The 11,785-nt window shown below is 53.8% G+C and overlaps 1 protein-coding gene across 1 annotated transcript; it reads left to right on the forward strand.

Annotated features, from left to right (window-relative positions):
* Positions 1–8,798, forward strand: psme2 (proteasome activator subunit 2). The gene is made up of 11 exons (XM_088916732.1): positions 1–687; positions 2,704–2,736; positions 4,151–4,213; positions 4,323–4,409; positions 4,905–4,950; positions 5,050–5,147; positions 6,408–6,476; positions 6,732–6,799; positions 6,889–6,943; positions 7,581–7,667; positions 8,482–8,798. The coding sequence occupies exons 1-11, from the start codon at positions 640–642 to the stop codon at positions 8,560–8,562; spliced, it is 735 nt and encodes a 244-aa protein (XP_088772858.1). The 5' UTR covers positions 1–639; the 3' UTR covers positions 8,563–8,798.
* Positions 8,799–11,785: the final 2,987 nt, after the last annotated feature.

The following is an 11,785-nucleotide window of genomic DNA, read 5'->3' on the forward strand; positions in this document are numbered from 1 at the left end:
CTTAATGACAACAGCAGTAACACACACACACAACGCACGCAAGAGCACACAGAACATCATCTGGGGCCCACGCCAGCGGCCTCTTACAAATGAAGGTTAGATGAAGCGAATAAAGGTCGGGTACGCACAGCGTCCGCCTTCGTACATTAGAAAGAGTTTGGCGATAAGCCCTTATGAAGATTTTAGCACTAAACGCCCGTCCGTCCCGGGAGGCAGAATTTTTTTTTTTTTGGGGGGGGGCTTTTCGGCCCGAAACGTCCTTGCGGGTCCAGACTCGGAGATCCGGACCGGCGGCAGTTCCGGGTGCGGCTGTCGACTCCGGGAAGCGCCTCTGCGGCTGACAGCGGCGCCTCCGTTTGCAGACGGTCCCTGCGCGCCAATCAGGTGCCTCGCAACCGGGGCCGAAACCGAAAGTTGATCAAGAACCGACTCGAAACAGGACAGAAAGAGAGAGAGGGGGAGGGTGGAGACGACCTGCCTCGCCTGCTAGCTTTCTTTTCTTCCCGTGTGATCAGAATAGTTCTGCCGGGCAGAAAGCATCATTAACAGGACGCGCAGGTTTGCACCAGGGGCAGCCCGGGCCGTGGAAAGCGCAGTTCCGCCGTTTCTCGGGAGCGGGTCACTCAACGCGCCGCCAGCATGTCCAAGACCGCCGTGCTCAAGGTCGGCAGGGCCAACCTGCTGAAGGTAGGGCTGGCGGAGACACGCAGGGCCGGTGGGCGCGCCGTGACGTGCGCGGGGCTGCTGGGAGAAAGGGTCGCGGTCGTGCGTGGACGGCTTCTCTCCCGGATAATGCAGCGGGACGGAGGAGGAGGGGGGGGTCGGTCCGTGACTCTGCACTCGTGCAGTGGACCTGAGACGGGAGGAGCTCACGTCCCACCCCCGAGCTCTCTGCCCACGGAGTGTCGTGGGGTTCATCCCCGGGAGGCGCTGCTCCCTCCCCACGGCGACACGGCAGAGAGAGGGGGAGGGGGGCAGGCGGACGCTCCCGGGAGATTCTCCGCCGGGAGAGAGAGCGGGGATCTGACACGGCGGGCCGCGGCTCGAGGGACCGGCTCTTCCGGTCGCGCCCGGCGGACGGGACGGGTCGGCACGCGGTGAAGGCGCACGAGCGCGTCTCCCCCGCGGGCCGACTGCGGCCGCTGGGCGCGCGCAGGAGCCTTGGCCTCGGCGTGGCTCGTGGGGGGGAAAAAGTCCCTCGCGCTGCTGGGTGGGTTTCGGCGCTCTCGGCGAAAGTGAAAGTAGATCCGTCTGTGCGGCTGGTCTGCTGGTATTCCCCTCCTGCGGCACCGGCCCAGTCACACACCCTGGCCCTGGGTGGTTCTGGGTAATCTCTCTGGGGGTGTCTGGCCCTGGGTGGTTCTGGGTAATCTCTCTCTGGGGGTAACAGGCCCTGGGTGGTTCTGGGTAATCTGTCTCCGGGGGTAACAGGCCCTGGGTGGTTCTGGGTAATCTCTCTCCGGGAGTGACTGGCCCTGGGTGGTTCTGGGTAATCTGTCTCTGGGGGTAACAGGCCCTGGGTGGTTCTGGGTAATCTGTCTCTGGGGGTAACAGGCCCTGGGTGGTTCTGGGTAATCTCTCTCTGGGGGTAACAGGCCCTGGGTGGTTCTGGGTAATCTCTCTCTGGGGGTAACAGGCCCTGGGTGGTTCTGGGTAATCTGTCTCCGGGGGTAACAGGCCCTGGGTGGTTCTGGGTAATCTCTCTCCGGGAGTGACTGGCCCTGGGTGGTTCTGGGTAATCTGTCTCTGGGGGTAACAGGCCCTGGGTGGTTCTGGGTAATCTGTCTCTGGGGGTAACAGGCCCTGGGTGATTCTGGGTAATCTGTCTCTGGGAGTAACAGGCCCTGGGTGATTCTGGGTAATCTCTCTCTGGGGGTAACAGGCCCTGGGTGGTTCTGGGTAATCTCTCTCCGGGGGTGCCTGGACCTGGGTGATTCTGGGTAATCTCTCTCTGGGGGTGACTGGCCCTGGGTGGTTCTGGGTAATCTGTCTCTGGGGGTAACAGGCCCTGGGTGATTCTGGGTAATCTCTCTCTGGGGGTAACGGGCTGGGTGGTTCTGGGTAATCTCTCTGGGGGTGTCTGGCCCTGGGTGGTTCTGGGTTATCTCTCTCTGGGGGTGACTGGCCCTGGGTGGTTCTGGGTAATCTCTCTCTGGGGGTAACAGGCCCTGGGTGATTCTGGGTAATCTCTCTCTGGGGGTAACAGGCCCTGGGTGATTCTGGGTTATCTCTCTCTGGGGGTGCCTGGCCCTGCCCAGGAGCAGGGAGCCGCAGCCAGCAGGACCAGGACAGGGGTCTGTGTCCAGGCCCTGCGGGGGTGGCAGAGAGTGAGGGCTCAGAGAGCCCAGATCGCACAGCCAGTCCTGCGGCTCCCGTGCTTTGACACCGGCGCACAGGCTGGCTGGATGAAGCCATTGGGAAGTGAATCAGAGTGATCTGCACCAGAGTCACTCAGGTAGAAGGTCCTGTATTTACTGCCGTGTAGAAGACTCCAGGGTGTCTTTCTGCAGTGTGACCAGCACCGCTCACAGTGAAGGTGGAAGACTGAGTGTAAAGGGTTAAAGTGCACCAGGCTCTGTTTAACGCTAATAGCAGACCACGAGCGCGCGCACGCACGCACACCCACACACTCTGGTGCCTTGCTGCCCTGCTCATGCTGGGATGCCACAAGCCCATCTCTGTGTTTCTCTGCTTGTCTTCCAGGTGGAAAACTTCCGGCAGTCTCTGTTCAAGCAGGTCAGTGAGAGACAGAGGACACCATGGGGTGTTTCCAAGGACTGTGTTAAGCGTCTGATGTCGGTACACTGTGATGATGATGCTGTAGGAGACGCTGACGTCTGTACACTGTGATGATGATGCTGTAGGAGATGCTGACGTCTGTACACTGTGACGATGATGCTGTAGGAGACGCTGACGTCTGTACACTGTGACGGTGACGCTGTAGGAGACACTGCCATCTTCTACACTGTGACGTGACGCTGTAGGAGACGCTGACGTCTGGACACTGTGACGGTGACGCTGTAGGAGACGCTGACGTCTGGACACTGTGACGCTGACGTCTGGACACTGTGACGGTGACGCTGTAGGAGACGTTGACATCTGGACGCTGTAGGAGACACTGACGTCTGTACACTGTGATGATGATGCTGTAGGAGACGCTGACGTCTGTACACTGACGGTGATGCTGTAGGAGACGCTGACGTCTGTACACTGTGACGGTGACGCTGTGGGTTTAGCTGATGTCTGTACACTGTGACGGTGATGCTGTGGGTTTAGCTGACATCTGGACACTGTGACGGTGATGCTGTAGGAGACGCTGACGTCTGGACACTGTGACGGTGACGCTGTAGGAGACGCTGACGTCTGTACACTGTGACGGTGATGCTGTGGGTTTAGCTGATGTCTGTACACTGTGACGGTGATGCTGTGGGTTTAGCTGACGTCTGGACACTGTGACGGTGATGCTGTAGGAGACGCTGACGTCTGGACACTGTGACGGTGACGCTGTAGGAGACGCTGACGTCTGGACACTGTGACGCTGACGTCTGGACACTGTGACGGTGACGCTGTAGGAGACATTGACATCTGGACGCTGTAGGAGACACTGACGTCTGTACACTGTGACGGTGACGCTGTAGGAGATGCTGACGTCTGTACACTGTGATGATGATGCTGTAGGAGACGCTGACGTCTGTACACTGACGGTGATGCTGTAGGAGACGCTGACGTCTGTACACTGTGACGGTGATGCTGTGGGTTTAGCTGATGTCTGTACACTGTGACGGTGATGCTGTGGGTTTAGCTGACGTCTGGACACTGTGACGGTGATGCTGTAGGAGACGCTGACGTCTGGACACTGTGACGGTGATGCTGTAGGTTTAGCTGACGTCTGGACACTGTGACGGTGATGCTGTGGGTTTAGCTGACGTCTGGACACTGTGACGGTGATGCTGTAGGAGACACTGACATCAATACACTGTGACGGTGATGCTGTGGGTTTAGCTGATGACTGTACACTGTGACGGTGATGCTGTAGGAGACGCTGACGTCTGGACACTGTGACGGTGATGCTGTAGGAGAAGCTGACGTCAATACACTGTGACGGTGATGCTGTGGGTTTAGCTTATGACTGTACACTTTGATGTTCCAGGCAGATAATCTGTTCTCTGATGAAATTCCCAAGAAGATCATACAGCTGGACAACCTGCTGAAGGTACCGCTTTATGAATGACTACAGTCAGTGTTAATGTGTTTGGTCAGTGTGTAATGTACCGTAGTGTCGGGTCAGTGTGTCTGTATTAACCTCACTCTGTCCATCTCAGGAGGATGAACTCAATGTCCAGGACCTTTCTTCTCTCCACGCGCCACTGGACATTCCCATTCCCGACCCTCCAAAATCCGACGATGAGGTCAGCTTCTGAAATTACAGTCCATCCAGTCAAGTAAATGTAGCGTTAGTGTCATTATAATCTCAGTTAGTAACTAATCAAGATCACAGTCCAGTCAGTCCAGTCCAGCCTGGAGAGTCTCACACTGCTCTGTCAGTGTCAGTGGAGTCTGATTATAATCTCAGTTAATCACTAATCAAGATCACAGTCCAGTCAGTCCAGTCCAGCCTGGAGTGTCTCACACTGCTCTGTCAGTGTCAGTGGAGTCTGATTATAATCTCAGTTAATCACTAATCAAGATCACAGTCCAGTCAGTCCAGTCCAGCCTGGAGAGTCTCACACTGCTCTGTCAGTGTCAGTGGAGTCTGATTATAATCTCAGTTAATAACTGATCAAGATCACAGTCCAGTCAGTCCAGTCCAGCCTGGAGTGTCTCACACTGCTCTGTGAGTGTTGCTGGGAGTCTGTGATTATGATCAAAATTACTGATGCTCCTGATGTCTTCTGATACTGCAGGAAATGGAGACAGACAAGGATGAAGAGGAGAAGAAGAAGAAGAAGCGTGAGTGAGCCCTGCCCTGTGCTGTTTCAAGTCCATGTCTCCGGAAGGTGTGTCTGTATCAACCCCCCTCTCTCCTCTCTCCTCTCTCCCCTCGCGCAGCTCCCAAGTGTGGCTACCTCAAAGGCAACGAGCGCATCGTTGCTCTGCTGGACAGAGTGAAGCCGGAGATCAGAGCCCTGAAGGAGACTTGTATTGTGGTGAGCAGCGGGCGTCCCGAGCAGTAGTGACACTGTCATAACCTCGTAATAAGCCTGTAATTACACTACAGGATTCAGCGTTGTCATAACAGGGGGGTGTTGGACAGAGAACGTGAGAAGAGCTTGTGCTCTCCATGGCCCCTGGGTCCCTGACCCTTCATGGCCAGGATACAGGGCAGTGGGGCTGGTGTAGGGGGACTGAGTGTCAGGAAGTTAGTAAGTACCCGTGTGTCTGGCTGAGGGTATACTCTTGTAGGTTCATTCAGAACAGAAGCTGGAACAGAACCTGTACTGTGTCTGTGTGCTGGACTACAGGCATTGCGTGCGACTGTGAGTCTGTGTGCTGGACTACAGCAGCTGCGCGCGACTGTGTGTGTCTCTGTGCTGGACTACAGGCGCTGCGCGCGACTGTGTGTGTCTGTGTGCTGGACTACAGGCGCTGTGCGCGACTGTGCGTCTGTGTGTTGGACTACAGGCGCTGCGCACGACTGTGCGTCTGTGTGTTGGACTACAGGCGCTGCGCACGACTGTGCGTCTGTGTGCTGGACTACAGGCGCTGCGCACGACTGTGCGTCTGTGTGTTGGACTACAGGCACTGCGCACGACTGTGCGTCTGTGTGCTGGACTACAGGCGCTGCGCGCGACTGTGTGTGTCTGTGTGCTGGACTACAGGCGCTGTGCGCGACTGTGCGTCTGTGTGTTGGACTACAGGCGCTGCGCACGACTGTGCGTCTGTGTGCTGGACTACAGGCACTGCGCACGACTGTGCGTCTGTGTGCTGGACTACAGGCACTGCGCACGACTGTGCGTCTGTGTGCTGGACTACAGGCGCTGCACGCGACTGTGCGTCTGTGTGCTGGACTACAGGCGCTGCACGCAACTGTGTGTGTGTTTGCTGAAGCACACTGTGCACGACTGTGTGTGTTTGCTGAAGCACACTGTGCACGAATGTATGTGTGTGTGTTTGCTGAAGCACACTGTGCACGACTGTGTGTGTTTGCTGAAGCACACTGTGCACGACTGTATGTGTGTGTGTTTGCTGAAGCACACTGTGCACGACTGTGTGTGTGTGTGTTTGCTGAAGCACACTGTGCACGACTGTGTGTGTGTGTGTTTGCTGAAGCACACTGTGCACGACTGTGTGTGTGTGTGTGTGTGTGTGTGTTGCTGAAGCACACTGTGCACGACTGTGTGTTTAAAGTTGTCGGCTTCTCTCTGAGACTTGGTCTGACTCCAGTGACCTCTCCTGCCATCTCTCAGGTCTCCTGCTGGATTCAGCACCTCATTCCCAAAATTGAAGATGGGAATGACTTTGGAGTTGCAATACAGGTAACCAGTCAATTAGGCATTAATTAATTACTGCTGGCGTTGCTGCACTTACCCACAACATAAACACGCCTCTCTTTGAGTAAAAAAGAACCTCCTGTGCCTAAGTAACCCATTTTGCATTCCACAGCTCTTAAATCTTGCTCACTGCTGCTTCTACTACGCTTGACTTCTCTCAGTGCTGCTGGTACTCCAGTGTTACTCACTGCTGCTACTGCTGCTCTACTCCAGTGTTACTCACTGCTGCTGTGTTTTCAGGAGAAGATTCTGGAGAGAATAACTGCTGTCAAGACTAAAGTAGAGGGCTTTCAGACCAACATCTCAAAGTAAGAGCTGTGTGATATTCTGTATATGTGCATTTTCACTGGTGATTAGAGGGAGTTTTTTTACATAATGATGGTTATTATTATTGCAGGTATTTCTCAGAGAGAGGTGATGCTGTGGCTAAAGCTTCCAAAGAAACTCATGTGGTAAGTTTTAGTCTTAACATTAACACTGCACTGAGAGAGAGGGATTAATACAGACACACTGACTGACTGGACACTCCAGTACATTAACACTGCACTGAGAGAGAGGGGTCAATACAGACACACTGACTGGACACTCCAGTACATAAACACTGCACTGAGAGAGAGGGGTTCATACAGACACACTGACTGACTGGACACTCCAGTACATTAACACTGCACTGAGAGAGAGGGGTTAATACAGACACACTGACTGGACACTCCAGTACATTAACACTGCACTGAGAGAGAGGGGTTCATACAGACACACTGACTGGACACTCCAGTACATTAACACTGCACTGAGAGAGAAGGGTTAATACAGACACACTGACTGACTGGACACTCCAGTACATTAACACTGCACTGAGAGAGAGGGGTTCATACAGACACACTGACTGCTCTGGAATCAGTCTTAAGCTTGTCAGTCATTCTGGATCAGTAAATACTGCCAGAGGACTGTTTTCTGATCATTATCGACAACATCAGGCCACTACATCCCTTTACAATCCCTGATCAATGTGCTGGACTGGTCTCTTCTCATCTGTCTCATGTTAATAACCTTTCTCTCTCTCTCTCTGTCTCTCCCTGTGTCTCTCAGATGGACTACCGCGTTCTGGTTCATGAGAGGGACGAGGCAGTGTACTCTGAGATCAGGGTCATCCTGCTGGACATCCGCGGCTTCTACGTGAGTTTTGGAGACATTTGGGGGCGTCGAGACTGAGGGAGAGGAGGAAGACTGCTGCTGAATGTGGTCAGCAGGTCTTCCACAGAGAGAAAATGTGGTCCAGGGCATCTGTCAGCTAGAGCATTTGTCAGTACAGTCAGTGTATCAGTACAATCTCTGTGTCACTACAGCCGATGTATCGGACAGTCACTGTATCAGTACAGTAGGTGTGTCGGACAGTCATTGTATCAGTACAGTCACTGTATCGATACAGCCGGTGTGTCGGTCACTCACTGTGTCAGTACAGTCGGTGTGTCGGTCAATCACTATATCAGTACAGTCGGTGTGTTGGTCACTCTATGTGTCAGTACAGTCACTGTGTCAGTACAATCGGTGCGTCGGTCAGTCACTGTATCGGTACAGTCACTGTGTCAGTACAATCGGTGTGTCGGTCAGTCACTGTATTGGTACAGTCTCTGTCAGTACAGACGGTGTGTCGGTCAGTCACTGTATTGGTACAGTCTCTGTCAGTACAGACGGTGTGTCGGTCAGTCACTGTATCGGTACAGTCTCTGTCAGTACAGACGGTGTGTTGTTCAGTCACTGTATCGGTACAGTCACTGTATTGGTTACAGTCGGTGTGTTGGTCAGTCACGGTGTCGTCAGTCACTTTATCGGTATGGTCACTGTGTCAGTACAGTTGGTGTGGACGTGCACTCAGTGTGTCAGTTTAATACGTGACTGTTTTTAGACTGTATGCAAGTTGGTTTCCCAGTTTCTGATTTTCAGTGGATTTCATTCTACAATTAACCTGTTGATCTGTCTCTTACTGCAGGCGGAGCTGTATGACATCATCAGCAAGAACCAGGACAAGGTGACCAACCCCAAGGGCGAGGAGAAACCATCCATGTACTGAGAGCGGGGGGAGGACAGGGAGAAACCATCCCTGTGCTTAGCGGGGGGGTGGCAGACCTGGGGCAGTAAGAGCGAGGAGGACAGAGAGACAGCGGGGTCCCATGGTTGGCTTTCGGTGGCGTGAGACACCCTCGTTTCCCATGACAGTTGCTGTTCCGTCACCTGTACCACAGTTTTACAGTCTGCAGTAGTGTTTTAAGGCTTCAGTTTTACACAAATAAAACACAGCTCCCAGAATGCCCGGCTCCTGGACTCACTCACTGCTTGTATCGATCGTGTCATCATGAGCAGCAGGGTTATCAATATCGCAGCTCTTTCTGCTGTAAACCCCTGGGGCAGGGCGATCTGACGGTACTGCTGCGTTTTTCTCAGTGATATGACCGCCGTGGGAGAAGTGTGATCACGATGTGCCTGTGACAGATCGTTTCCCCTTTGACAGCACACTGAGGCCTCTCTGCTGCCCAGCGTGGGGCTGTCCCACCTACCTCTTCAACTACCCATCCTGTCCTGAGGTTCACAGGAGTGTCCCACACTGAAGGGCTGGAGGAACTGAGTCTCTTTAGTCTGAAGGGAGTGTCCCACACTGACAGGCTGGAGGAACTGAGTCTCTTTAGTCTGAAGGGAGTGTCCCACACTGACAGGCTGGAGGAACTGAGTCTCTTTAGTCTGAAGGGAGTGTCCCACACTGACAGGCTGGAGGAACTGAGTCTCTTTAGTCTGAAGGGAGTGTCCCACACTGACAGGCTGGAGGAACTGAGTCTCTTCAGTCTGAAGGGGTTGTTCCACACTGACGGGCTGGAGGAACTGAGTCTCTTTAGTCTGAAGGGGGTGTCCCACACTGACGGGCTGGAGGAACTGAGTCTCTTTAGTCTGAAGGGAGTGTCCCACACTGACAGGCTGGAGGAACTGAGTCTCTGAAGGGGTTGTTCCACACTGACAGGCTGGAGGAACTGAGTCTCTTCAGACTGAAGGGGGTGTTCCACACTGACGGGCTGGAGGAACTGAGTCTCTTTAGTCTGAAGGGGGTGTCCCACACTGACAGGCTGGAGGAACTGAGTCTCTTTAGTCTGAAGGGAGTGTCCCACACTGACAGGCTGGAGGAACTGAGTCTCTTTAGTCTGAAGGGGGTGTCCCACACTGACAGGCTGAGGAGACTGAGTCTCTTTAGTCTGAAGGGAGTGTCCCACACTGACAGGCTGGTGTAACTGAGTATCATTACATGAGTGCATACATGAGACTTCGAGGGGACCTGATTCAAGTGTTCAGGATCTTCAAAGACACTGACAACACAGTGCAGTCCTTCCCAGTGAAGAGTGAAACATGAGGACACAAGTGAAAACCACATGAAAGTGCCTTTAAATCTGAGAGCAGCAGAGCACGGCTGGGGGTGTGGAACAAGCTGCCCAGCCATGTTGTTGAAGCCGATACCCTGGCTTCTCTCAGGACACAGCTGGGTGAGACCCTCCAGTCAGGACAGGAGGCTCTTCTTTACACAGAGGGGGGTGGGGGTGGGGAACAAGCTGCTCAGCCATGTTGTTGAAGCCGATACCCTGGCTTCTCTCCAGACACAGCTGGGTGAGCTCCTCCAGTCAGGACAGGAGGCTCTTCTTTACACAGAGGGGGATGGGGGTGTGTAACAAGCTGCCCAGCCATGTTGTTGAAGCCGATACCCTGGCTTCTCTCCAGACACAGCTGGGTGAGCTCCTCCAGTCAGGACAGGAGGCTCTTCTTTACACAGAGGGGGTGGGGGTGTGGAACAAGCTGCCCAGCCATGTTGTTGAGGCCGATACCCTGGCTTCTCTCCAGACACAGCTGGGTGAGACCCTCCAGTCAGGACAGGAGGCCCTTCTTTACACAGAGGGTGGTGGGGGTGGGGAACAAGCTGCCCAGCCATGTTGTTGAAGCCGATACCCTGGCTTCTCTCCAGACACAGCTGGGTGAGCTCCTCCAGTCAGGACAGGAGGCTCTTCTTTACACAGAGGGGGGTGGGGGTGTGGAACAAGCTGCCCAGCCATGTTGTTGAGGCCGATACCCTGGCTCCTCTCCAGACACAGCTGGGTGAGACCCTCCAGTCAGGACAGGAGGCCCTTCTTTACACAGAGGGTGGTGGGGGTGGGGAACAAGCTGCCCAGCCATGTTGTTGAGGCCGATACCCTGGCTTCTCTCCAGACACAGCTGGGTGAGCTCCTCCAGTCAGGACAGGAGGCTCTTCTTTACACAGAAGTTGCTGGCGATTAGCTGGAAACTTCAGAACCGTTTTATCAATCAAAGAACGACACCTTCACGCGATTGACGTTACCTTAAGACTGTTCTGAGATTAGTACTGTACTGTAGCCTACCCCTGGGAAGCGTGATTTAACTACATAATCGTTGATACGTGATTAATCGGTTAATGTACACATCCCTCGCATTAAAACAAAGCGATGCTCTTCATCCGTGCCGACACCCACGGCTCAAGGTCCACAACGGCACAAGCGCCATGAGTATCACCGGCCATTATGAGAATCGATTATTCAGTTAAAATGGCGGGAGATGGTTTAAAACTGCATGCATCTGCCTTTTACTGAACTCGTCTGATTGTCTTTACTCGTGAGGATCGGACTTTCTAATTTTGGACTTCGATTTTTTGCGTGTGTGTTAACTACTAGTGGACCCGCACTAGTTTCCTGATTGGCCTGCCGGCTCGCCGCCGGGACTGTCATTGGCTGCCGCCGGCCGTGACGTCACGGTCTCCAGGAGGATTCCGGCAGGCGGAGCGAGTTTGAATAAAGCTGTCACCTGATTGGTAGCTGTTACCTGGCAGGAAAAACAAATACAGTGACGCTATTGGCCAGGACCCTGTCTCTAAAACGAGCGCACCGACAGCTGATTGGATGGAGGAAGACAGACCCGACGGGGGCCCCGCCCCCCCAGAAGCCTAGTGCCGCTGCTGTCAGGCGGGAGACGAGAGGCGTCAGTTCGACTCGCCCTCGGCCACTGAGACAAAACCGCGGATTATTATTTTATTCAGCACTTTTTAACGCCTTTTGTAAATGACTTCAATACTCCTGGAATTGGTAATTAAAAAAAAAACCTTCGCAGGAGAAACAAAACTTTTAGTCGCTCAGTATTGCTTTCAATATCATCTCGCTGGTTAATCTTTCGATAGTGTGGTCACATCAGAAAAAAAAAATACTGTAATTTTAAAAAAAAAACTAAGACTACGTACAGACGGAAAGGAATCG

Source organism: Atractosteus spatula, chromosome 5, assembly GCF_055471065.1.
Source record: "Atractosteus spatula isolate fAtrSpa1 chromosome 5, fAtrSpa1.hap1, whole genome shotgun sequence".
Classification (NCBI taxonomy): domain Eukaryota; kingdom Metazoa; phylum Chordata; class Actinopteri; order Semionotiformes; family Lepisosteidae; genus Atractosteus; species Atractosteus spatula.